The 27,636-nt window shown below is 39.5% G+C and overlaps 2 protein-coding genes across 6 annotated transcripts in view; one reads left to right on the top strand and one right to left on the bottom strand.

The window, feature by feature from the left end:
• The window catches only part of Gstcd (glutathione S-transferase C-terminal domain containing), an 84,056-nt gene extending 74,146 nt beyond the window's left edge, over positions 1–9,910 (bottom strand). The window contains exons 1-3 of one of the 4 annotated variants that reach the window (XM_031375563.1): positions 9,744–9,910; positions 2,725–3,165; positions 321–788 (exon numbers count right to left, since the gene is read on the bottom strand). In XM_031375563.1, coding sequence (XP_031231423.1) covers positions 321–788; positions 2,725–3,144 — 888 coding nt within the window. In that variant the 5' untranslated portion in view covers positions 3,145–3,165; positions 9,744–9,910. Of the gene's footprint in view, positions 1–320; positions 789–2,724; positions 3,166–4,847; positions 5,074–9,450; positions 9,703–9,743 lie in introns of those variants that run through there. The other 3 variants (XM_031375565.1, XM_031375562.1, XM_031375564.1) reach the window with 3 other exon arrangements.
• Ints12 (integrator complex subunit 12) lies at positions 9,701–27,316 on the top strand. 2 transcript variants are annotated; one of them, XM_031375568.1, is made up of 8 exons: positions 9,701–9,842; positions 13,370–13,459; positions 14,185–14,349; positions 16,114–16,266; positions 18,359–18,543; positions 20,107–20,266; positions 24,715–24,861; positions 26,577–27,316. In XM_031375568.1, the coding sequence occupies exons 3-8, from the start codon at positions 14,194–14,196 to the stop codon at positions 27,159–27,161; spliced, it is 1,386 nt and encodes a 461-aa protein (XP_031231428.1). In that variant the 5' UTR covers positions 9,701–9,842; positions 13,370–13,459; positions 14,185–14,193; the 3' UTR covers positions 27,162–27,316. The 2 variants fall into 2 exon arrangements, with proteins under 2 accessions (XP_031231428.1, XP_031231426.1); XM_031375566.1 differs by lacking the exon at positions 13,370–13,459 and having other exon boundaries at positions 9,703–9,842.
• Positions 27,317–27,636: the final 320 nt, after the last annotated feature.

Raw genomic sequence — 27,636 nt, forward strand, 5'->3', positions numbered from 1 at the left:
GAAAGTGTAGGCGAGGAGACCTCATGCACATAAAGAAACAAAGGGACCAGAAGGTGCCACGATGTCTGCACCCGCTAAACAGCACAGCCATTGCCATAGCTTCCTTCCAATGGGTCACACCCAAAGCTCCACCATCTCCAGGTAACTTAGAGGCTGGGGAACAAGCCTTTAACACATGCCCCTTTGGAGGGAAGACAACCATGAGCTTAAGGATAGCCTCCACTTTACAGGCAAGAGATTTGCTGAGAGCCATATGCAAACCCAAGCAAGTAAACAAACTGAATTGTACAGTAAAACAAAGACTGCAGACAAATCCTTACCAAAAAGTGGTGAATGCAGGGCAAAAGCACGATGTCTGCCAAGGTGAAGTAGAGCCCTTCTGCAAACACGTGCTCCAGGGGCGGAAGGTCAGCCGCTTTGGCTTTCCTGACGTGAGAAGGCTCCCTGTGGGTAGCAGCTGCATCTTCTTGTACTGTGAGCTTTGAGAACGCCACCTTCAGTTCTAGATTCTTGGAGGAACCAGCCACGTCTTTGGGTGTCTTCTTTGCACTCGCCTTGCTCTTCGCTTTTCCCTTACCAGAGGGAGGCTCACTGCCAGCAGCCTTCTGTTGCTTCAGCTTCTGTCTTCGGAGTTTGTCATCATTGTGTACTCTGACAGGCTCGCTGAGCTTTCTCTCCAGCTCTAGTATTTCTTCAGGGATAGTTGGGGGCTGGTCAGAGGACTCTTGGAGAAAATTCTCAACAGCCAAAGGGATGGTGAGTTCACACAGCCTGGTCCACTGACTAACCTACAAAACAAACAAGTTGTGAGCAAGAAAATTAGCTATTACTGGGAAATAAGACTGGTTCAAATAATTTAAGGGATGGGCTAAAACATCCTTAGATGCTCAGATTCTGTGCTAGATCAGAAAACATATTACAATGTTTGGAAAATGCAGCTTGCAGCTTCCGTGTTCCTGCACCCTCACTGAATCAGTCATCACCCTCTCCACATGGTGGTTTGAATGAGAACAGGCTCATACACTTGAGCCACAGCTGGTGGAAGCATTTGGGAAGGACTAGGAAATGTGGCCTCGTTGGAGGAATGGTAGCCTGATCATGCAGGGTTTTTTGTTATTGTTGCTTTTTTCTTCCAAGACTGTGACAGACTTTGGACTAGGAGATCAGCTGAATGCTGTAAGACAAGCTTAAGAGGCCATCCTAGTAGGAGCCTGGAAGACACCGTGCTGAGAGCAATGTAGACTATGACCACCCAGCTCAAGAGACTAGCTACTGGGCTAGAGACCATTCTTGTGATAGTTTTTGCTAATAAATGTAGCTGCTTTATGCCCTCGTCCTAAGAACCTGTTTGAGGCTGAATTAAAAAGTAATGAGACAATTTTCTTGGCTGAGGAGATTTTAAGAGAGGTTAATACTATATCCCATGGTTATTAGTAATTACTCTTATGTTGATCTACAGTGAAAAAGAACAAATGGGATAAAAAAATACAAAATGTACAGTTGGAAGAGAAAAATGGAGCACCAGGAAATTTAATGTTGCAACTAATGTTTGTTTGTGCTATAAAAGGTAAGGACAGGCCCTATGCAAAATGGAATAAAAGGGTTGTCCTTTTATGCTTCCAACTTACAAGAAAATGCTCGAGGAATTTTCTGTTCCCAAATGCAGCAAAGGAAGCTTTTGCAGATGTAATTCAAGGAGGAAGCCAGGCTCCATCCCAAGTGGGCAGCACATGGTCTGACTTCAGCGTTATGAAGAATACAAGAATTAATGAGTCTCGAAATCTTCCTCTGTGTTTAAAGAGTGCCTGAGGTCCTGCATGGAGGCCTCAAGAGAGGCTGCTCTACAAAGCTGTGAGTGTGAAGCCTGTCAAGCAGTTACAGACATGGGGTGGAACCGAGGAGAGAGAAGGGAGCTGCAATCATCTAGGTACAAAGGTGAAGCCACCTAAGCCTTTTGACATCAGACATGGAACTACAGTACCTGGAATTGGCTTTCTGCATTTCAGTCTTGCACTGGTCCAGTATTTCCTCACTCCCTTTTGGAAAGGCAATGTAAATTCTGTGCCACTGTATGTTCAAAACACTCAAGGTGCTTTTTGAATTTATATGTGGTTACAATTAAAGTCTGCCCAGAGTGTCAGAAGAGACCTTGGACACTGAAACAGATTGAGACTGAGACAATGGAGGCTTTAGAAGTTGAATGACATACTTTGCTTTATGATACGGCACAGGTCTACGGGGACAAAGAGGTAGAATCTGGTGAGAATGAACCCTATTGGCTCATATATTTGAATACTTGATCCCTAGATGCTGCAACAGTTTGGGAAGGCTTAGGAGGCTTGGCCTTGTTGGAGAAGGTATGGCACTGTGGCAGTTTTGAGATTCCAAAGGACTCAAGCTATTCCCTATAAGTTCTCTGCCTGAGGGTTATATCTCAAGATGTGAGCTTTTGGCGGCTGTTTCAGCAACATGCCACCAAGACATCCCCAAGGCCTTTAAAACTCCTTTTAAAGATCCTCAATATAATGAAGGAGGAAAAACATTATTTCAAAACAATATATCCAAACTTCATAAAGCACATTTTAAATTCCTTTTAGTACTGCCCTGTAATGGTGCCATGCAAAGGACTCAACTATCCAATAGTTACCAATGGCAAGTTAAACTCATGCTGGAGCACCTGCTATTACTTGTAGCTTTAAATAGAAGAAGAGACTGCATACTTACTTCAGCACAGGCTTTCAAACAAGTCTTTTTAAAACCCAGAAGTTCCAAAATTTCTTTTCTTGAGGGCTCAGCTTCATAGGATTTTTGGATTATGTGTCTTAGGACAACAGCAAGTCCTGCTCTACAAAAAATGTCAGTTTGATCGACCACGGCAGGCAAGCAACAATTCTGGACTATCGGAGGGAGCTCCTGCTTTGAAATGACCTGTATTTCCATGTCCTGGGGCAGTGCCTCTTTTAGGAATGAAGTATCTGTACTTTCTTCGGTAAGGACTAAGCAAATGTTGAAGACCTTGCATTCACAGTATGATAATAAAAACAAGGTTACAGATGTATGGAGGGGAAAGATGCATCCTTCTGTCTGGTGAGAGTACTCCAGGTACAGAGATTCTTCTGTAGGGCTTTTTTTAATGCCTTTCATTTTCTGTTGTCATTGGGTTGCCTACAACAAAAATCAATATGGTTAGAAGCAAAAAGATGAATGTTTTTCAAAAAAATCAGTAAGAACTTATAGGTAAGAATTTTTACTTTTAGGCTGAATAATGGCTTTCAAAAGAAAACTTTCCCCACTCAGCATGGCTACATACTTTTAGGGATGGGTTTAAGATGAGTAAGTTCTCTTTTATACCTCATTCCTGGGACAACATTTCTGGATCTCTCTGAGTATACACACAGAACCTACTTCACACCATTCTGAGTCACTGCTTCTGAGTCAGCATGACTTCTAAGTTATCAGTTGTCTTCAACAGCCTCTGTCCCTCCTCCCCTGCAATTGTTAAAAATGAGATTCTGCCACGTAGCACAAGTGCTGTAGCATCTTTCCATCTTACTAAAATAACAGTTCGGCCCTACACAGACTTTGATTTAATCCTTTTATGTCTCCTGAGTTCACCTTAATTTTTCTCATTGCTTACTGTAGTTCCCAAAAGTGAATTAAGTTTCACTAGAATTCTAACTGCATTCCAACTTCAAGATCTTAATACTTGTTATTTCTAGAACACAGAACACTGCCTCCAGGAATCTAATAATATATATTATTAGACCCATATATATATATATACACACACACACACACTCCCTTTACTTTGCCTTCTATGTTTTTGTTTTTGTTTTTTTGGTTTTTCGAGACAGGGTTTCTCTGTGTAGCCCTGGCTGTCCTGGAACTCACTCTGTAGATCAGGCTGGCCTTGAATTTAGAAATCCACCTGCCTCTGCCTCCCCAGTGCTGGGATTAAAGGTACGCCACCACTGCCCAGTGCCTTCTGTTTTAATTGCCTCCACAACACTTAGTACCATTATAACACATACACTATTTATTCTTTAGCAACTACTATAATGTTCTATAAGAGAATTTTGTTAACTTAAGCTTAAAATAGAGCCTACTAAATATTTGTATGTAAAAAGTATTTGCTGAATGAATGGATGGATAGGTACACACACTGGTTGTTTTTGAAATGCACACAGACTATCTTGAGGACAAACGATTTCCTTGAGGCTTTTGTCAAATAGAACCTTATACTCTTGAGCCCCTGGTCCAGAGTTACCCACATTCTATTCCATAAACCACAATTCAGAAACAGACACTAGATGGCACTCTTTAAAAGCATTTAGAAGTATGGAATAGGAAGAGGGTGTAATGGAGAAAAAAATTGTTAAGTCTCTGTGTGTAGAAAGGTACAAAAGAACAATAACAAATTAATTTTGCTTATAAGCTATAAACTTTATTCATTGTGAGTACTCACATATGTTAAATGCCAACAAAATAAAATAGAAATAGCTGTCCATGGTGAAATCTGAAAAATTAATGAGCTGTCTAAGAGAAAACGAGAAGTACATGTGACTTTCCTTGGAAATAAAAAATGTTGGTTAACAACTGAAGTTTACGGCATTACTTTCCCTGGGGACAATGTCTCCCCATTACCCACTAATGTAATTAACTAAAGATTAAATATTTAATAACCTGTACAAATTTAGTGAGTGAGTGGTTTGCCCTGTGTTTTTGGAAGTAGAACATAGCTTTGGCTCAAAGTTTACAAATATCATAGGCAAAAAGAAATTCCTTTCCCCATTCTCTTTCTATTTTGACAATTCCCTGGTTACATTTAAACTTTAAGGCAGACACACCAGAGTCAATTCCAGGGTCTCCCAGGGTTCTGGGATGCGGCTTGCATGGTCCCGTATTAAGTTTTCATCACACACAGACCCGTCATTTGTTCTCATTCTGCCAGATGCCATACTACAGTCACCGAGAGGACACGACAAAGCAGCAGACAAAACCATAAAGTTCCAGGAGCTGAACACAGTCAACAGAACATACATCTATCTCTTCTGTGTTGGCACAATTGGGAATTTGTAAGAGGAATAAATAGGAAAAAGGAAAACAGAAATGCTTCAGTTTCATTACTTAGAGAAATCTTCAAGGATATGTTTATTTTAAATGGTTACATTAAATCATAGGTATAATACTTAGACATTTAGGCTATTTGCATTTTCATTCTAATTAATATAGCCTGACTTTGACAAAACATTTTACATAAGAAGAATCAGTCTTTTTAAAATCTAAACTCTTGAAAAAAAAACAAAAAAGCTGCTGGGCTTGGCAGCATGTGCCTTTAATCCCAGCACTTGGGAAGCAGAGGCAGGCGGATCTCTATGACAGAGAGAGCCAAAATGAAAAAGAGGGGTGTGTAGTGGGGGGGAGACAGAGAAAGAGAGACAAAGAGAAAGAATAAAAAATATTAAAATTAAACATACTTTATCACCTAGAATTTTAAAAAGCAATTTAAATGCTTTGTGTTCAAAGTTCAAGTCAGGATAATTGGCAACTTGATATTACACAATAAATCACAATTTATATGATGGGCAAATGTTATGTGGCAAAATATTACTGAGTATTTTGTATTATTTTGTTTTACATCAAGAAATATTAGCCAAGCGTGATGGCTCACTTCTTTAATCCCAGCATTCAAGGCAAGAGTAGCTCTGTGAGTTCAAGGCCAGCCTGGTCTACATAGTGAGTTCCAAGATAGCTAAGACTGCAGAAAGAACCTGCTTCAAAAACCTAAAGTAGTAACTGAATCTAAAGGGATCTATTTGAAAACACTCAGAAATTTTTCTCGAATAATACTGTTTGCCCTTATAAAATGGAGGAAGGCGAATCAGGAGCTCAAAGTCATCCTAAAATACATAGCCAGTTTGAAGCCAGTCTGTGTTAACAAGAATTTGTCTCAAAACCCTAGTTTAGAAAATATTAATACTATCAGAGTATAGTCTGATTAAAGCACATTTTATTGTAGTAGGAACAATCTTATCAAAGTAAAAATAATCAGAAATTATGCTATTAAAATATTTTCAGTAAGGATGCCAACCTCATAAATCCCCATGTCAAACATTAGTTATTTGACAGTTTTTATACACTGGATACAATTCTTTGTCATTGCTTCCTGATTCCATTTACTGCATATTGACTTTAGGAAGGTGCTGTTTTAAAATCCAAAAGGCTAAGTAAGATGTAGCTCAGAGAGTGACTGGATATAAAATTTTTCCTGCCAGGAAAAGCAACAGCAAAACCCGATATAATGTCATGAGTTCTTACTCTATTGCATGAACTAAATCTGATTATTTATGCTGTTTTTCCCTTTCCTTTTACATTATGACTGTTGACTGATTTCATGGCCCATTACCAGTACACAAGCTGCATCTCAACAGCATTGTTCTAGGTACTCTGCAGTGCCACTGGCTTTAAATATTATCTGACTCCTACACTTATTTCAGGCACATCTTGCCTGAGCTCCAGGCTCCGTGACATTTCAACTCGGTATTTTTCTAAATTTGTTCATTTTTCTTTCCTGGCCTCTTTGTTGATGAAATAGCGACTCCACTCACCCGCCTCCAAGCCTGAAGGCCCGCCCACTCCACTCCTCTCACACCAAGCTATCTACTTTCTTTGAAATAGAACCTAAATCGAATCCCTTAGCCCCCGACTGCTGCTTTAACTGATGGCATCTCCAGCTCTTACAAGAGGGAAGGCATCTCATTCACTCCACTTTCCACAGTTCAGAACATTCTCTAACAACAATCTCTAGAGACACGTCTCCTGTACAGCATTCCCCGGGAGTCCCTCTGCACACGAAGGATAAAACAGACAGAAGTAGTGGAGCTGCAGTGTGACTCCCCTCTTTATTTCCTGACAACATTTACTACTCTTCCTCACTCCTTCCATCTCCTCTTCCCGGGTTTTCAAGCGGCCAGAACCTCTGACTTGACAAATTTGTTTAGCTGTTAATTTCTCTTCCTCACTGACCTGTCTAGCACATACTGGACTGATGTTCCAGGAAGGGTGGGATCTAAGAGGGGCTTCCCCTTCTCAGAAGAGAAGGGAGGGGATAGTGAGGGGAGGGATTTGTAAGGGTGAGTCTGGGAGGAGTGGGGACACAATCTAGATGTAAAGTGAATAAACAAATGGAAAAATCCCAACTTTCCTTCATCGTAGTTTTCTCCCATATAAAATGAGGATGGTATTAGCAGCACCTTGCATACTCAGTGCCACGGGCTAATGACTGACACAGGGAGAGCCCTGAGGTAAACACTGCCTACTTTGTTCTGCATGGTGCTATAGCTCAAATCCCAGGCTTCACTCATGTTGTGTAAGCACTCTGTCACTGAATTAGACCTCATCCCCTACTATTCTTTAAAATTCACAAATTCTTTACCTAAGGACACTATTAAAATGTATAAACTTTAATGGGAAAACTCCAACTCATGCTTTTTATTTGAAAACTTCTTCCCAGGAAATGTTTGGACTATGTTTAACTTAAAAGTACTCTTCTACTGGGCAGTGGTGGCACACGCCTTCAATCCTGGCACTTGGGAGGCAGAGGCAGGCGGATTTCTGAGTTTGAGGCCAGCCTGGTCTACAGAGTGACCAGGACAGCCAGGGCTACACAGAGAAACTCTGTCTTGAAAAACCAAAACAACAACAGCAACAACAACAAAAATCAAAAAAAGAAATACAGCTTTTAGAGTTCATATTATGTAATGTAGGATTATAATTCAAGGGCAATTAACCCATGATTAAAATTAGCTACTTGCATATCAGGGTATGAAATTTTTATGGAATAAGAAAAGTTTGGAAGTGACATGCTTACTGAAATCTTAGTTGCAGAAGAATTTATCATCTCTCTGGAGATTCAAAGAACTGTGTGTTGCTATGAAGTCATAAGGCTTGCGGCTAAATCTGACCTTGTGGTTAACAGGGAAGGACAGTATAAAATGTAAACATGCTGAAAATATCAGCAGGCCTGAAAGAAAGCAAGCAATACTTACTGTATTCTTACAAAGCTTAAACTCCTGCATCCCAAGAAGTGTTCCGAGAAGAAAGCAGTAAGTTACTTTGCATTTAAGGGGAAAAACAACACATACCAGCTGGCAGTCTATAGTAGACACCTGGGTAAGTCCCAGATGTTTTAATGTCTGCTAAATGGCTGCTATTAATAAGGCCAAATGGATTGTGGTTTGTGCTGATTTCAAACCATGTGCTGTTGAAACAAAAGCTAGAAAGTATAACAGGTTTAAAACAAAACTCCTTAAGTCCACAACCACAAAGCTTTTTAGTTTTGTTTGAAGTGGGGAAATACATAGTATTCTTTCCACTTTCCCTACACCCCTGGACCCCACTACATCCTACCTCCCCTTCTTTGAGAACCCGCCCCTCCATGGCCCCTTACTAGTTAAATGGTGTTTTAAAATTAATAACATAAAACGTTCAAACTTCGATCTTATTTTTGAAGTTAGGCCTCTTTAAAATGATGCGACTGAGACACACTTTCAATCGCAGTGTATGCGCCTCACAGTGCAGTTAACACTCATATAGCTTAAAGTTTGATCTATTAAATATGACAGCAAATCAGTCGTTGTATTGTAATAGTTTATTCTCATGGCATTTCAAGACCATATTTACATGTTTAAAATCACTTCTAGTTCTTGCTTTTTAAATTCTTTCCTCTAAATACCCTTTCTGTAGAACAGCGCGAGGGAAACTTGACAAACGCCACTATCTTTAGCAATAATGTGGTACGAAATATAGTCTATTTTTTTCTGACCTTAAGGAATTTATGACAAAGAATTTGGTGGTGATATATAGCGGAGGATGGGGTCGTGCAACTCCCCAAATCAAACCAAATTGGAGAGGTATGTGTTTTGAGTATCCATTTTTTTGAAGCCAGAGCGACTCTCACGCAAGCTTATCTTAAGTTTTCTGTTCCAGCTAATCCTGGAAGAGAAACGCTGCTTTGATGGGGATAAGCAAAACGTCCCCAGATGCAGCAAATCGTAACTGTAAAACAGTACTCATGTACAGCGTCCAATCAGGAAGGGCTGCAACGGAAGACTCTGTTTTGGGGGAAAGTTAAGCCGTGCTCCAAGAGGACTTTCCCCTGCACTTAACTCAAACGATCACACAAACCCCTACTGGGCAAAGCTGCCCTGATGCTCTACCCACGCACGAAGACGACCAGAGGGATGGCTCGCAGCCGAGCGGAACGGCGCGAAGCCCCCTCCAACTGCACCAACGCTAAGTCTGAGGTGAACGTGGGGTTGGAAAGACTTTCAAGGGCGGCGAGCCCTCACCGGTCCCACCTTCGCCCCCACGCCCGGCCCTACCGACCCCTGAGGGCCAGAGCGGCTCTCAGGAGGCGGCGGGGACGAGCAGCCCGAGCGCCCTCTTTACCTGGTCGCAGGGGCGCGGCCAGGCAGGGAGGGCGCGGGAGCATGCGGGCGACGCGGGCCACCGCGCCTTCCCGCCCAGCTCGAGCCGGGATTCCGAGGCTACTTCTGGAAGCCGCGGCCTGAGGAGGAGCACTCGCCTTCAGCGAGGGTCTGACCAGGGGAAGGGGACGAAAATAAAGTAGAGGCAATGTGTCTGGAAGTTCCCCCGCCCCACGTCATTCATAATCCGGCAGACCGGAAGGGGCGGTCTATGTCACTTCCTGCTGTCTCACTAGGAAACGTTCCCCTTCCGACCTGTTGCGGGAACCTTTGTTTCTCGCTTCTTAAGCTGGTGAGGGCGGGGACGGATTCGAAGAGAGCTACCGGGAGCGGACCGAGTTGCGGGGCGGAGCGGTGAGTTGTGCCGCTTCCTGGCGCCTCGGGGAGGCTCGAGACCCCGCGAGGGGCGGCGGGAGTGGAGCTCTGTGGGGTGTTGGTCTCCTCCCTACTGGAGGGCAGACCTCATAATTTGCGGGTGGTTGCGTGGCTCCGCCTGACCGCCCCTCCCGTTCTGTACGGACTGTGAGCTGGGTGCTGAGGGTTGTGGCCCCGGGGACTGGGACCTTTGACAAAGGGTTCCGGAGACCTCTCTACAGCTCCCGTTTTACATCTCTTTTCTGGCTTCCTTGAGAAGGACTTTTCCCTATTCGTGGCCGCCCCTGTGTTTTGATTCCATCAAAGAATTCGCATTTCTAAGTGTCTCCTGACTCTTTTTAGCTTCTCTAGCACTTGGGTTTGAATATATATATATTCCAAAAGCACTCAATGGAAAGAAGAATAAAAAGTTAATTGGAAAGGATTACAAAATATTGCAGAGACAGGAATGGGATGGTTTCTGGGTGTTTTAATGATATAGTACATTTTAGTATTGCACTTCGTGAATAGTCAGTTGCCTTTATGTCATGCACTAACAAGTGATCAACTTGAAAGTTTGTTTGAAACTAGCAGGCAGGGTGAAAGACTTTTGAGAGCATCTATTTAGCTAGGGGCGCTAAATTTTGGGGGGGATATCACAGAAGCCTTGGAAAGGGCCATTTTGGCAAAATTCCAGTTAGTTCAATACATATTTTAAAAACACGTGTGAAATTTTACTTGCCAGGGAAATATCTGCATTCCCCCCTCACCCTTCACAAACTTCTGCTCTCATAAAAGCTATACTCTAGTGAGATTAATGAATTAAAGACAGATGAAAGACTAGAAAGTGAATGTTGCAGGTCAGACCACTGTACACATTCCTACCCATAAAATATGACTGGCTTGCTTTTTGTTGGGAAGAAAAGACAGTTGAATTTCTTTTTCTTTTCTTTCTTTCTTTTTTTTTTTTTTAGTTTTTGGAGACTTGGTAGTGAAACTAAAGCAGGAATCCCAGGATGATCATTGGAACAGTTGTAACAATAGCAGGAATGACATGAGGCAGGGAAAGAATGTGAAGCACGTTAGATAGGACTAATACCTTGGAAGAGAATATGGCATTTCTTTCAACTGCATTTATTTGGGTGTAGACAGGAGAAGATGCCAAGTGGAAGCATGTCTACAAAGTAGGTAAATCGTAGAGCAGTGGGATAAGGGTGCTTAGAGAACTGGAAGAGAGTGACTGAAAGGCTTGTACTAGAGTGGAAGCTGAACAGGAAGGCAGTAACATACGGCCATAAACAGAGGTGAGCGATGTGGGGAGATCATGGTATAGGCTGGCAGGTGCAGTGTAACTTACATTTGCTACACATACTTCCTAGTGCGCCCCAACCGTTCACTCCAACCAGCACTATCACTGCCGTGTCTTAGGTCATTGATAGTTTTAAAGTAATAAATATTAATTTTTGTACACTTTGTTTTAAACAACATTTATGTTTTTAAAATAAACTCACACTTAACACATTCTTTCGTCTATCTTCATGTTCTGTATTTACATGCACATTTTTTAATGCCACCTACTGCTTCTGTTTGGTTTGAGAAGTAGTAGCAGAAGGAAGGGGGGAAATTAACCAAAAAAAAAAAAAAAAAAGGCCTAATACCCCAAATATGTTCTTGAGTTAAGCCAGTGAAGAAGGAAAAAACTGGGAGATAGAATTTGCAAAGGAGGGGGTTGTTGATTGTATTCATAGAGAACGGTGTAGCAGACTTTGCAGTTCACTGGCTGAAGATGAAGCTCTTTCTGTTAAAGAACTAAATAAAATTATTTGTAAAATGTTTTAGAGGATCATAATATATGCTTGATTAAAGGTAATGTCAGGGAGAGAGAAAGAGGGCCTGGCCCTAATGTTCTGTAAATGAAGCAGTGGAGATGAGGTCGGAAGTTGATAAATGGGGTCATGGAATTTCTAAGCTGAGCAATTCAGAAGAGGTTCCGTCTGGATACCGTTCCAGCCTTGCCGATGGAACAAGTCGAAGGAACACTGCCTTGTTGGAAGTTATAAAGCGTGGTGTCATTAGTGAGAATAGTAAAGACAGATAGTGCCTGAGGAAAGAGTAGAAAATACAGGGGAATGTGTTCTTAATGAGAGGGCTGCTAATGACGTTAGTTTGGGGAGGGTGAAGGACTGAGCTCAGTTAAAACACTGGATGGATTTGCAGGATGAGCATTTATACTTTAAAAAAGCCATGATGTATAGGGAGAAAAGAGAAATTGGAAGTTACTGGATAGTTTAGAGTAGTGATCTCTAAACCTTTCTTACACACACACACACACACACACACACACACACACACACACACACACACACATATACCATCCCAGCATGTGCAGAACTGGGTTTGAAGTATGGCAAGAGTGCAAAACATGTCAAGTCTTATAAAAGAACTAATTCTGAGGTTTCCATTAGAATATTGCTGTTGACAATTTTTGTAGACTTACATCACAGGTTACCTAATTTATAGGCATTTCATTTGTGATGGCAAAAATACATAGCAATACTCTGCTACCATTTTTCAAAAAAAAGAAGATGTAAAGTAGTGCTTCTATCCTATTGTAAGTATTTGTGTAGGTATCAGATATTTGCTCAGTAACCTGTAAAACAGACTGCCCCGGGTTAAATAAACTACTAAGACTGTAGCTACATAAAATAGGTCATATAAACTACTATGACTATAGCTACATAAAATAGGTCATAGAAAGATGAGACTGTGTTGTTCTATCTGAAACAACATATTTACCTCTTTAATCATGGAAATTAGAGTAAATGAATTTTTCTCATCATTGCATTTGAAAATAATCCTCTTGAACCAGAGATTCTTTGGAGATAGTATATGTAATATAATTTAAAGCAGCAATAGAGCCTATTTCATTTTCTTAAATTCTCACTAATATAGCTGAGGTATGGTTACTTTCTCATTCTAGTACCAGCTTTCAAACTCCATTATCTAGGTAATTCAGACAGATCATATTTTAGTAGAACATAGAATTAGCAATAATTTTTCATTATCAGATGCCTTTTTAGAAACTTAGAAAGAGTCTTGTGTATGTGTGTCTTTGTGTGTTCTGTCTTTCTGACTGTGTCTTATTGATCTTGGCAAGTTATAAAGAGAAAAACAGAAGGAATAAATGAAACCTACTTCCCACCTGTGCTTTCATATGCCAAGATTCAATGTATAGCAAGTTTTAATGGTTTTGTAAGCCCTTGAAAATGGGAGCTTACAGTGGAATTGGTGAGAGATCTTTTACTATAGCCCTGTAACTGTGTTTCATTACTGTGCCTTTAAACTTAAAGATAGAAGAGGACTTAAAACCTTAGTATATTGATCAAAGGATTGAACACCAAGGGTGCATTTTTATTTTATTAATTCCTTGCCTAGAAGGTATTTGGAAGAAGGACAACCAGAAATAGAAGCACGTGAAAACATTGGTATTAACTGAAAACAAAACTCAAGTGTTGACAATTTTGCAGACCGTTGATGTGTGGCTCCACTATCTGGGCCTGCTGTTTAAGCTCCTCAGGGCAGCAAGAGTTATCAGACCCGAGGGATCCATGCTGTAGGTAAGGATCATTGTCCAGAGACCTCGCTTTTGAGAAGTAGCTCAGTGCAAGAGATCCCTCCATGGAAATGTGATATACTAAGACTCCCACTTTCTGGGATATTAAAAATAGCAGAGGACTGAGGAGGCGGGAAAGTGTACAGAAGCAAAACAAGAAACAGTTGTAAAAGCTGCACAGTGACTGCAGCAGGGACCTGTTCTCTGTTCCTATCCTTGCCCTCCAGGCCCTACCCCCATGAACACAAAATCTCGATTTTTGTGGTAAAAATAAGACTTGAAAAGAGACATTTTAATGTGTAGTAAACTTGGCTTAAAAATAGGCAAGTTACATGTGTCATAAATTACAGATATGTTATTAGAGATAACTAGGAAGGTGCTCTGTGATTAAAAATCTTGTCAATGTTAAAACTTTGCCCTTGTCAGGTGTGGTGGCAACACACCTCTAAGCTCAGCAGTGCAGAGATGAAGGCAGGGTGATCAAATTGTCCAGCCTGAGCATGTAGGGAGACCCTGTCTCCGAAATGTAGTGGATGTAGATTTGTAGAAAGCTGGTAATATTCACTGCTCCGGAGGGAGAAGGAAGTCACATAATGCCAGTCCTTACTTTGCCTCTAATAACCTTTCAGATATTTTAAAATACTACAAGCAAGAAAACAAAATAGAGAAATTTGGGATATATAATTATATACTGTCTAAATTACTTCCCTCCTTTTTTCTTTTCTGTAGGCGTTTGCAATGGCTGCTACTGTGAACTTGGAACTGGATCCCATTTTTCTGAAAGCACTAGGTTTCTTACACTCAAAGAGTAAAGATTCTGCCGAAAAGCTAAAAGCATTGCTTGATGAGTCTTTGGCTCGGGGCATTGATTCCAGTTACCGTCCAACTCAAAAGGTATCTACCTGACTACAAAGCTTGGAAAGTATTGGAAGTGTTCAGTGACAACATATAGCTTGTCTTGAAACACGCTCTGCCATAGTAATCTTTATGTCTCAAAGAAATTACATGCTTTAATTTTGTTCTCTTCCCTCATGCTTTCAGAGAGTACCCAGAAATGTTAGTTTGGTCTAGCACAATGGTTCTCAACTTGTGGGTCACGACCCCTTTGTAGAGGTTGCCTAAGATTATCTCAAGACATAGATATTTACTTTACAATTCATAACAGTAACAAAATTACAATTGTGAAATAGCAATGAAAATAATGTTATGGTTGGGGTCACCACAGACAGCATGAGGAACCGTGTTAAAGGGCCGCAGCGTCAGGAAGGCTGAGAACCACTGCTCTAGAGGATACGCTCTTTTACTACCTGCTGTGTAAAAATCACTTCTTTGCACTTTAATTTCCAATTCTTTATAACTATTTTTAAGCTGCGAAAGGTATCCAAACTTATTTCTAATTATTCTGTAATGTTTTAAGGATAAAAGCATAAAATAACACAGGATTTTTTTTGACAAGATAAATTAAATATGGACAGGATACTATAAAGGTAAATAAAGGTCATAGATGACAAAACCATGTAGCTCCATTATTGATGTTGAATGGCAGCATTATATGACAAGAGTGGTTTAGAGTCAAGACACATTTTGAAGGTCCAGTTTAACGAATTGCATACCCTAAAATGTTACAGTGTCTAACTAGGCCTTTCCTAAGTGGTTTGTGGCTATCATGAATTTTTGTTGTAATAATAATCCCTAGAAATTAGTATTGTGTAGTTTTCTTCACTTTACAGTAAGGAAACTGAATTTATTTCACCCAGCCTTGTCAAAATGAGGAGACTAAGAACTAACTTGTCGAACTGTAGAAATTACAACAAAATAAGTAAGTCAGCCGGAGTAGTATCTACCTAGCACATACAGGCTCTCAGCAAGAAGAGTACTATTGTAGGTCTGAAAGTCCAGGTCACCCAGGTGTGGGGACATAGCTGCCCAACTAAGACGGAGGACAGAACTGTATGGCCAGCTTGAGTCTGATCAGAATCCGAAGCGTAAGTTGTGTGCACAACCCAGCTTTAGTGCCCAAGGATTTCTAGAGTGTAAACCTGCAAGAGAGTGATCACAGAATACCACAGAAAGTCTGGGTGATAATGGATCTGTGGTTGCAGTGGTTGTCTCTTTACATGCACACCCAGAACATGAGATAGGTGCTGCTTATGTCTCAGTTTCTCTTAGTGAGGCCATGGTAGGAAACAGTGTTACATGGACTATAATATGGTATCTTGGTAAGAGGCCATGGTAGGAAACAGTCTTACATGGACTGTAATATGGTATCTTGGTAAGAGGCCATGGTAGGAAACAGTGTTACATGGACTGTAATATGGTATCTTGGTAAGAGGCTATGGTAGGAAACAGTGTTACATGGACTATAATATGGTATCTTGGTAAGAGGCCATGGTAGGAAACAGTCTTACATGGACTGTAATATGGTATCTTAGTGAGGCCATGGTAGGAAGCAGTGTTACATGGACTATAATATGGTATCTTGGTTTTTAACAAAAGTAGTTTAGATTAGTACTTTTGTGCTTGTTTCTTTTTTCAGTACTGGGGATTGAGCTTAGGACTTTGTACATGCTAGGCAAGTTCCCTGCTATTGATCAGTACACCCAGCCCTTCTATTTTGAATAAACTGAGGGCCTCTTACCTTTTTATTTCACCCTGTAGGATGTGGAATCACCCAAAATTTCAAGTGCAAAATCACTTTCTATTAAGCAAGAGCCCAAATCCTCATCTGGCCTCCCTCCCGGCAGCAGCAATGGCAAAGTGCTCACGGCCGAGAAGATAAAGAAGGAAGCCGAGAAGAGGCCTGCTGATAAAGTAAGCTTTGCTTGTAGTTAGGAAAGGATGAACAGTTCTCATAGGCATAAAGAATGGCTGTGTCTACTTTATGTAGCGGTGGGTATAGTCACATCATGATCACTCTGTAAATATATTTTGATAGCTGGAGATGCTGAACTTTTAGAAAGTGAATAAAACCTAGAAATGTATTTAACCACGATTTGAGATAGTTGTTGTCAAGTGTTTGCTCCACAGGGGAAACTAATGAAGACTTTAATCCATAACTCTGGCTGCAGTAGCTGTTGAGGACAAAGAATCCACATGTGACTAAACTCGAACTTGATACATGAGAAGGCTATAGGTCAAATGTGATTTGTATTTTTTGGGTAACTTTTGTAAATGGCAGTTAAATTTTAGCAACTAATAAAAAATGCACTAAAAAGATGTTCAGTGCGCTTGCCGTCTGGTAGACCTATTATCCCATATGTTTTCGTACTGTTACTAATACTAGGTTATTATTAATCCAATACATTGCATTATCTTTTTGCTTTTGTATTTACACAGCTGTCATTGTAGTGTTTTATACATCATTTAGTTATTTTTTTCTTCACTCAACTGTGTTTAGTCTCTAAGTTTTTATTACATTAATATATGTGTGGGAGTGTGAGCACATGTGCTGCAGGTGTACCTGGAGGCCAGGAAACACCATGAAGGAGTCAGATCCCCCATTCCAACGGGGTGTCTTGGGGATCAAACTCAGGCCATCAGTTTGGTTGTAAGCACATTTATCCACCAAGGAATCTCTTTGACCAAACTGTGTTTTTCAAATTTATGTTAGTATATGTAGGTCTTAAAGTGTTTTTGGTTTTTTTTGTTTGTTTGTTTGCTTTTTGATTTTTACCATTTGTTTGCTACCGTTAACATTGATTCTATGAATAAATAAATTTACCAATTACTTTACTGGTAAATATTTATGAAATTTCTGTTTTTCCTTTATTACAGTATAGCCTCAGTGAGCTATTCATATTTTTTTCTGTGACCATGTTAGTAATTTTTGTAAGTTATATATCTATAAGTGGATGTGAAGATAATTATATTTCTATCATTACTAGACATAACCAAATTGCTATCCAATATTGTTACAATAAATTTATACCTTTACAAATAAAGTTTAAAATTTCTATATTCTCTGTGTATTTTCAGGATTTAATTTTTGTGAATCCAACAGATTTACCTATAGCTTTTATATCTTAAAATTGCCAGAATTAGCTTTGAAGGTACTATGGTAATGCATTAAGTATAGATAGCAATAGAGCTCATTATTTACTTTTTTCAACATAGTTTGAATATTACTACTCACAATTAAAGTGGTTTTTGCTTATATATAGTGTGTGTTCCTGTGTATGTGTGTTCCTGTGTATGGATAGTGTATGCATGTCTACATGTGTGTAGATGCTCAAAGTCAGCAGTGAATATCCTATGTACTTACTATCCACTCTGTGTACTGAGGCAGGTCTCTCCCTGACCCGGGAGCTCACTGATTCAAGCTATTGTAGTTAGCTGGCCAGGTGCTGCCCCTGTGCCTGCTCTTATGTGGGCTTTAGGGATCCTAACTCTGGTCCTTCATGCTTGCACAGGTACCTGATTCAGTCAGCAATGTCCCCACCCTGAAAGTTTTGGTTTGTTGTTGCTTTAAATAACCATATTAGTCCAAACATCTTAAGTGAGAGAAAAAAGATAGTATATGCATTGAATTTTCAGAATTCTTTAATATGTATAATACAAAGGGAATATAGATACTAATTTTACTATTCTGATTTATTTATATCTTGCTAGTTTAACATACTAATTGCCAATTACCTTTTTTAATTTTTTTATAAGAATTTTATATATGAGTACTACATTTATATAATTTCTCCCCCTTCCTTTTCCCTCCTCCTGCACCTCCCATGAGTCCAACTCAAGTAACAGTTAAGATCCTTCTACTGGTCTTCAAAGTCTACGGCTCTCCCTGTCAGTGTGAAAGTGTCTATACAATGAACTGCTGTATACTGCCCTTCGTTTCTCTCAGTGATTCAGAGTTTCTGTCATGTTACTTTCACAATCATTCCACATCTCATTCTTTTCATAGATGAAAGATGTCACTGAAGGAATTGATGTTCCAAAGAAACCTAGATTGGAGAAGCCAGAGACACGATCGTCTCCCATTACCGTCCAAACCAGCAAGGATTTAGCGCTGGCTGATCTCTCCAGCTTTGAGGAGACGAGTGCTGACGACTTTGCCATGGAGATGGGGTTGGCCTGTGTTGTTTGTAGGTAGGTTATACCCTATCTGTCACTGATTGTTTTGTTCTTTAGAACGAGCAAACACCCTCCTCCTACTCTGTTTATTTCTGCCTCCCACCCTCAAATTCAAAGAATTTGTTGAGAATCTCGTTTTGTACTTATTATTTGGGATGAAGAACAAATGAGTAGGCTGCATCTTGTAAATTACACATCTAGCACTTGAGCACTGAAGACTGGTGGCTGGTTTCCCATCCAGACCACAGCTTCTTTAGTCTGGTGTGTTGTAGCTACACTATCTGCATTCTTGAGTGCTAGAGGAAGTGACGATGTGTTCTTTTAAAATGAGAAAGAATCTATCAGAAATGTCAGCTCCATCTTTTCTTAAGCTGTCTTTATTGCTTTTTCTTTTTCCTGAATTGCTGGTGACACTTAAAAAAAAAAAAAACTGGTACATGTCATTTCTCAAGAACATCACTACATCTTTTCCTAAGAACAGTGGAAATGAACGTGGGCTCTCTGGAGCAGACTTTAAAACTAGAATGCACTCTTACAGAGGCACCTGGTTCTGCTTAGGAGACCCTTCGGGTTTGGGGTTTTGGCTTGCTTTTTGTTTGTTTGTTTTGCTTTTTTGCAGTTTTGTTTTTCATAAATAATTTTTGTGGCTATTCTAGTAAAAATGTTAACTTCTACTGATCTAGTATATTGGAACTAAGGAAATACATGCTTTGGAGCCCTATAGAAAATGAGTTGATGGCTTCTGCATAAAACTGCTTGTCTCCACATATATTGCATTTTTACCCCACTCTGCTATTGAAATTAGCATTTTGTACTGAATATTATAAAAGTACTAACGGGGGAGACTTCGTGACTGTATTTCCTTTCGTCAAGGCACATAGTATACTACACTAAGCCTGCGCTGATCGCTTTCTTGTGCTGTTGGAATGTATACATTTTTTATACACCTGCTATTCTGCTCAGATTTATATACGTTGGTTAGATTTATACCAAACATCTTGTATTAATTAGAGTAAATGATTAATGTAGGTTCTCTCTCATCTTTAGATAACGTTGGTTTGTTTGTTTGTTTGTTTTAAATAAGTTTTATGAGACAGGTTCCTACTCTAACAAGGCTGGCCTAGAACACAACATCTAGCCCAGGCTGTGATGCCCTTCTCAGTCACATGTATGCTGGAGTGACAAGTTTGAGTGGCCACACTCAGCTGACCTAACTTATTAATGATGAAGACAAAACTCATGTAGCTACCTATAAAGGAATGTAATGGAGGTACTAAGAAAGTGCTGTCGTTAGTGTAGTTAGAGCCTACTACCTTTTGAGAAATAGAAAAAACTTGCAATGCTAAGTGACAAAAATAGAATTAAACTTAATTGAAGTGTTATAATATTGACTAAGTATAACCTGTCAGAAATGAAGGTCTTATGTAGACTTTATACTAGTGTTTGCTATTTTTCTTAAGGATTTATTTTTCTGAGGTTCTTTCTCTTTAACATAACAAACTTTACCAGAAGAATGTGGAAGTAGCTTTAAATTGTATGCTGAAGATTCTATAGTGTTTAATGCACTGTTTTTCTTAGACAAATGACAGTGGCATCTGGAAACCAATTGGTAGAATGTCAAGAGTGCCATAACCTTTACCACCAAGACTGCCATAAGCCCCAAGTGACAGACAAAGAAGTCAACGACCCTCGCCTGGTGTGGTACTGTGCCCGATGCACCAGACAAATGAAGAGAATGGTAAGAATCATACTTTACGTGTTAACTACCGTCTGATGCTCCTTTGTTGATATATGAGTTCACAATGAAATTAAGACATTTCACGTACTGAAAATAATACTGAAAAATAAACTAACATTTAAGTGTTTGCGTATATACTGTCGTATAGATTTGTGTTGCTATGCCCACAGACCAGAGCACATTATACATCCTCCTCCATTCACCTTAATTTAAAGAAACAGGGTTGAAGACAAATAGAACAATATGTTTTTCAAGCATGAAGCTGTAATTACAAACCTTTTATAACACCATGAAGCACAAGCGGTGAGACAGAGCTCCCAGTCTTTGTTGAGTCTGTTAAGAAGACATAGGAACTGATCTATTCCTGAGTGAGTAGAAACCAGGAAACTCACAGCTGTGCAGAGAGGCCTTCTCAGCTGTGTGTCCGTCTGTCTTCCCACCTGTGTGTCCATATTCCCCAGCCTTCCTCTTCATTGGCACTGTGTGGCTTGTATCTCCTTCTCACTATGTACTTTCCCAGTGTGCTCACACTAACTACTTAGACTGAAGACTTTATAATTGTATTAATTTAAAACGTAAATAAGTTAATTTTTTAATGAATTTTATTTTAAAGAAACCTAGAAGTGGCTTTCTACTTCAGTGGTTTGTCATCTCTTCCTTGAGTGTCCCTTCCTGTGTCTTGTCTTAATAGAAGCATCTTTATATCTGTTAATCAAATAAATTTCTGTATGTTTGACAATATATTTTTTTTAAGATCTAAATTTGTAAACTAAAGTAAAAATCAGGAGGTCCATTTTATGTTTAATTAGATAAAGCAGAAATAGGAAATGTTTTATTCTGTCAAAAATAGTAAAAGTTTATTAGTATATATTCTTTTTCTTTGTTACAAGAAGTCTCTGTATTGAGTTTTTTAGTTTTGTATTGAAATTAACTCTTCAAAACTACAACCAAAATTATTTCAGATGAACAGTTGTTAGAACAGACTTTTCCTCAGTAGATGGAGCACACATCAGTGCACACATCCAGCACATGCACGCTTAAGCTCACATGACTATTTACTCTAGAAATGGAGTCCAGGACAGTAGTTATTAAATGAAGTCCAGTAAAGTAGTTATTGTACCAATGTCCAATTGGTGAAGAAATGAGGTTTTTTCTTGGATTTACTAACAGGAACATTGGTGAGGTCACTTGAGGGGTGATGCAGAGCAGCTCCCTCACCAGAAATCCCACAGCAACATGGTGACGACTCCTGGAGCTTGCCACAACTTGAAGGCTGCTGCACAGTCCAGACACCTCTGTGCAGTTTGAGTGGTCCGACTCAGTCCCTAGCACTGTCCACAGCTTTTATATTGTTGGGGTGGGCTCTCAGAGTTCCCTTCTCACCAGCGTGTGACCACTTGTTTACCTCCTGGGGTAAGGAGGCTCTCAGCCTCCCCTTCTTCCTGCCAATTTGGAGGGGATGCTGCGATTCAGAAGAGCGTGACACACAGCAGCAGTATGATACATTCCAGAGCATGACAACCACTAAAAACTGATCATTTTTAAAAGGAATAACTTGTGAAAGACCTAAATTTTCAAAATATTTAAATTATTTCACCATCATCTCTTTTATTAACCAAAGTTAAAAACTAAATTTCCTCAATGTTTTCTTCCCTTATTTTTTAAGTTAGCTTACATCAACCTATGTACATGATTTTAATCCCTTTATATGTGATCTTCTATAACTGACTTGATACTGATCCTTTAAATTTAATATCCCTAAATTAAAATTATTTTCTTTAGACCTCTGCCACAGTTGCCTGAGCTAGATGTTATGCTTGATACCTTTCATAGTTCTTATAGCTTTGTTTGCTAAACTTAACTGTATACCTGTATATACATCATAAATGCCTCGGGTCTGCTCACTTCAGTGTTGCTACTGTGTTCTGCAAGCCTCTTATTACTTATCTATTACAGTAGCCTGTAAGAGGTCTCTTCATTTCCCTTCAATCTGTTTTACTCACTCTAATGCTTAGATTTATTCATCTAGATGAGTTACTTCACTTGATCTGTTTATATTTCCCAGTGGCCTTCATTTATTTCCAAAGTAAAGTTGATATATATATAAATGAGGTGCATACCACTTAAAAGCATGTATATATGGCCCCTGTTTTTGCCCATGTCTGCCGTTTAAGTCATCTTTTCACCATGCACAGAAGAATGCTGCTTCCTGGGCTTCCTTTCCAGTTCATGTCCATTTGACTTTCTAATGTAGCCTAGGCCCTCCTGCTTAGGGATGGTGCTGCCCACCCTGGACTGGGCCCTCTCATATTAGTCATTAATCAAGACAATCTCTCATAGGCATTACCGCAAGACATTCTGATCTGGGAATTCTCAGTTGAGGTTCTCTGTTCTCACGTGACTACAGGTTATGTCAAATTGACACTAACAAGCACAGTCATTATGTTTCATCTTGTTATCAAGGTCCAAGCGATCAAAGCCAGATCCTTGCATGCTAGTAATAGTGACTATGTCATCAGCACTTAACATTGTGAGACTCTAGGTTAAGCTCTTACATAACTACAATTCATCCTCATAAATGCACGGGTCCAGGGAGTGAGGCATTTGTGTTACACCTGAAGTAACACAGCAGGGGAAGTAATGAGCAAGGGTCAGCCCTGGTTCTGTTTGATACTAAAAATTGTTTCAGTCATTGCTCTGTACTGCTTACATAGCTAGGATTGTTCATACATGAAACACTAAGAATCTGAAAAAGAATTAAAACTTATAAGAGAATTTAGTAGCATTTATTTTGTCATAAAATAAAGTCAGTTATTGGTCAAAATAAAAATGCTTAGGAAGAAGCTGGGCAGTGGTGGCACATGCCTTTAATCCTAGCACTTGGGAGGCAGAGGCAGGCGTATTTCTGAGTTCGAGGCCAGGCTGGTCTACACAGTGAGCTCCAGGACAGCCAGGGCTATACAGAGAAACCCTGTCTTGAAAAACCAAAAAAACAAAACAAAACAAAAATGCTTAGGAAGAATAAATAAAATTCTTACTGAGTAACATAGAAATTATATTTATAAACTTTTCCCAAGGATTTGATTCACTTGTATAAAAAAAACCTCGAGAATTTATTATCCATGAATAATTCTAATCTTTTAATTCAGTGTTTAAAACCACATAAATTACCTGAGTTGTTTTCAACTCATCTTCGGTAACTTAAAAACATATAACTGAACCTCAAGAAGAAACTACTTCAGTCTTTGGCTAACCATAAAAAGAAATGAAGTGTACTACTTAATGAGTGATGCTAACTGGATGCGTCCATGATTGTCCCCCCAGTTTCTGTGAACTCAGCATCTATGTTTTCCACCTACTCCACATTGAAAATATTTGTTGGGGGAAAAGGGCACGAAAGCATCAGTACAAAGAGAGGACAGGCTTGTTTCCCTGCTCTATTTCAATATTCAGTATTTTAATATGACATTTGTTTGCATGACATTTACATTCAGAAACCTAGAGGTGAGTTACTGTCTACAGAGAGTTCTGTAAGTGCAGTCTTTTCCCCCTAGTGCTGTAGATGGAACTGCAGGGCCTGCATGCTAAGTATGCTTTACAGCTGAGCTAGATCCCCCAACCTTTAAGAGTACTTTTTTGGGGGGTTGGGGTGTGAGAGGGAGACATACAAACATACAGAGAGAGAAAGAGACAGAGACGGAATGAATTTGTTGGAGATGGTTCTGTCCCTCCACCTTCACATGGGTTTCAGAGATAGAGCTTAGGACACCAGGCTTGTATGGCAAGCTCCTTCACTCAGTGAGCCCCAACCCTTAGTGGGTTTTGTTTCTTTTGTTTGTTTACTTGTTTTTTTGAGACAGGGTCTCTATTTGTATCCCTAGCTGTTTTGGGACTCACTAAGTAGACCAGGCTGGCCTGGAATTCACAGAGATCCACATGCTTCTACTGCCCATAAGGTTTTAAGACAAGGTCTTGAGGCCTTTGTACTTCGTTTACAGCCCAGACTGCCCCTAAACTCCTAGTCTTCTTGCTTCAGTCTCCTGAGTACTTAAACACAGATGTCACTGCACCCAGATACTATGCCAGTTATAGTTAAGGAACTTGACTGAACATCCACAGATTTTGGTAGTTATCAGAGGTTCTGAAACATGTCCTGCATGGGTAACAGAGGGTAGCTGTGCTTTACGAGTGGGATTTTCCTTTATTAAAAACAGGAGGGTTATCTTGTTAAAATAGTATTTAACCAACCCTAATTTGCACGATTGATGGTATCATTACTCTTCAGAAACTAATAAAATCTATAAAACAATATGTTGATAATTTTTTGATACTTCAGCATCATCACAATATTTTTAGATCATTACCATTCAGTGTTTATATGATACATTTTTAATCTTATGCTATTTAATAAATATTTTTATATATAATTTTCCATCTGTTTTTCATAGGCTCAGAAAACTCAGAAGCCACCACAGAAACCAGCACCCACTGTTGTTTCTGTGGCTCCAACTGTCAAGGATCCATTAGTTAAGAAGCCAGAAACCAAACTTAAACAAGAGACAACCTTCCTCGCATTCAAGAGAACTGAAGTTAAGGTAAAGTGTGTTTGTTTTCATTAAACCTCAGTGTGGCTGGCTGAAGGGTAGGTTCTCATAAAAGTTCGATGACAACCTTTGTTATTAACTGATGTTGGAAGTGAAAAACACTAATAGTTAATTAGATGTGAAGGGAGCATTTATATCAGAAATTTACTTTCTACACTGAAGTATGAGGTATTACTAGGTTACCAAGTTTGGCTGTTTCATGTCTGTGCATCCTGGTTGTGTTCTACGCTGTCACTCTGTGGAGTGGCTCAGGCCACAGCAGCCAAGTGCCCAGCACATCCTCCTTGCCTTCCTGTTTATCCTCCATTGCGCACTGGTCTCTTAGTTACTTTAAATAAGTTTTCCTTGGAGTTTGATGAAGGATCACCACAGCAGATAGTTTCATGTTTTATACAAGGGAAAGGAGAAAAATGGATTTTTCAAACTGAAAATTACTCTTGCCATGCTATGTTCTTTTGCTTTCATTTTCTGTCACCAGCAGTGTGTCCCAGGAATTTATGTTTTGTAAGATGGTTTCCTAATCAGGATATCATGAGATAATTACATGATGCTATTATAAAAATGTCTGGCTTTTCAGGACATGTGAACAAAAATTTCAACTTCTCATCAATAAAGACCCCCAAACCACTCTTATTTTGATTGCTTTTCTGGCGCGTAAAAGTACTCATATACAGACTGTATTGAAGACAGTTTTGTAATAGCTAAAGAAGTCTTGCCAACCATTTCATAAGAGCTCAGTTCTAAAATACAAATAGATATTCTAGATACTATATCACTATTTTTATAAATTATGTATTTTTCACTTTAAATACAGACAGTCCTATATCTGACTTCCCCTTTGAATGCTTTTGTGAGATTCTTAATCTGAAGGTAGACAGAATGTGAGTGAACAGAAGTCATCCTGTGTTCTTAAAACAGCTTAGGTTCTTTTGTCTGTCTGTGTAGGAAGTAGATCAGAGAAGCTGAAATGTTAGAGCTGACCAATGAGCCAGGAGTGTGTCAGACCTCCTCAAAACTCCAGTGCTGCCCAAGAGGCAGATGTAAAGTTGTCTATGGGAAAGTTAGGGTTTGTTACTATAGCATCAATGGAAACACACACTGTGAAACTGCATTTATGAGTTCTTTTTAATACATCCTCAGTTTACACATTTGAGTATATTTTGTAGTAGAATAGATGTTGAAATCTTTGTGGCAACTTGATATTTTAAGTGACTTTAGAACTTGTATATAGGTGTTTGCTTTAACACATCCACTATTGATTGAATCTTAATGTCTTAGGTATTTTTTCCTGAATATCTTGTATGTAAACAGTTTTATTTATTAAAGTAGATTGGATTTAGATGTGTCATGAGCTAGGTGAAACTTTGGGCGGTAAGAAAAGACTTGAAGAACTAAATCTGGTTCTCTTGGGGTTTGTGACTGAATCTTAGGGCACTTCCCAAAAAGAATTTCATCTATTTTCTTTGCAGTCATTAAAACAGTAGGGCATTTGGGAACTGCAAGTTGTGTAGCAATCTCCCTGTCTTCAGAAACTCCCATGTGTTTCTCAGTTGAGCTTCATAAGAACCTAATTTTGTTTTATTGTCCACATTGTCCACATCATTACTTCTTTATATACAAGTAAACTTTTATATTCAAAGATATACAGGCGTTGATTATATTTGGCTCTAATGTAAGACTTATATTTTTTACTTTTATTTTTTTAGCCATCCACGGTTATTTCAGGAAATTCTTCTAGTAACAACGTGTCCTCTTCAGTAACTAGTGGCCTAACCGGATGGGCAGCTTTTGCAGCCAAAACATCTTCAGCTGGTCCATCAACAGCAAAATTGAATTCATCAGCACAAAACAGTAGTGGAAAGCCTGCTGCCTCGTCTGCTAACCAGAAGCCTGTGGGTTTGACTGGTCTGGCAACATCATCCAAAGGTGGAATAGGTTCCAAAATAGGTTCTGGTAACAGCACTAGCCCTTCTGTCCCGTTGAAACCACTTCCGCCTCTCACCTTAGGCAAGACTGGCCTGAGTCGCTCAGTTAGTTGTGATAACGTCAGCAAAGTGGGTCTTCCTAGTCCTAGTAGCTTAGTTCCTGGAGGCAGCAGCCAGCTGAGTGGGAATGGAAATAGTGCTGCATCGGGGCCCAGTGGGAGTACCCCCAGCAAAGCCACGTCCGAGACCAGCAGCAGTCCCTCAGCATCTCTTAAAGGCCCAACCTCCCAGGAGTCACAGCTCAACGCCATGAAGCGCTTACAGATGGTCAAGAAGAAAGCTGCCCAAAAGAAACTCAAGAAGTAATATGGCCACATAGGCTTTTATATCATATTACTTTAAAAAAATTAAAAAAAAAAAAACCTTACTGGGACAAAAGATGTAACATACTGTAACTTAATAAAAATCTTGATCAAATTTCTATTGTTTATTACATTAAAGTGCTAATGTTTTTAGCCAAACTTGAATCTATTTATTTCAGTCTAGTAAGTACTTTTAATTTCCATAGTGTGTGAAAATAGTGATTATAATGACTGATTCATGACGAAAGCTTCAGAAAATTGATGGCACATGCAGATGTAAAGAAATGGCTCACCTGGTACCTTATGGGTGACAGGGACAACTCAATAGAAAGTGTTCCAGCATTTTATAATATCTGAAATGTTCAGTGTCAGTTATTGTCCTCGTGTCAGCTAATCTCTCTCTCCAATTACTTCCTCTTTTATCAAAATTAATTTTGATAAGCGCTTTCCCATAGCTCTCTATCATGGTTTTAGCTCTC

Source organism: Mastomys coucha, unplaced genomic scaffold, assembly GCF_008632895.1.
Source record: "Mastomys coucha isolate ucsf_1 unplaced genomic scaffold, UCSF_Mcou_1 pScaffold16, whole genome shotgun sequence".
Classification (NCBI taxonomy): domain Eukaryota; kingdom Metazoa; phylum Chordata; class Mammalia; order Rodentia; family Muridae; genus Mastomys; species Mastomys coucha.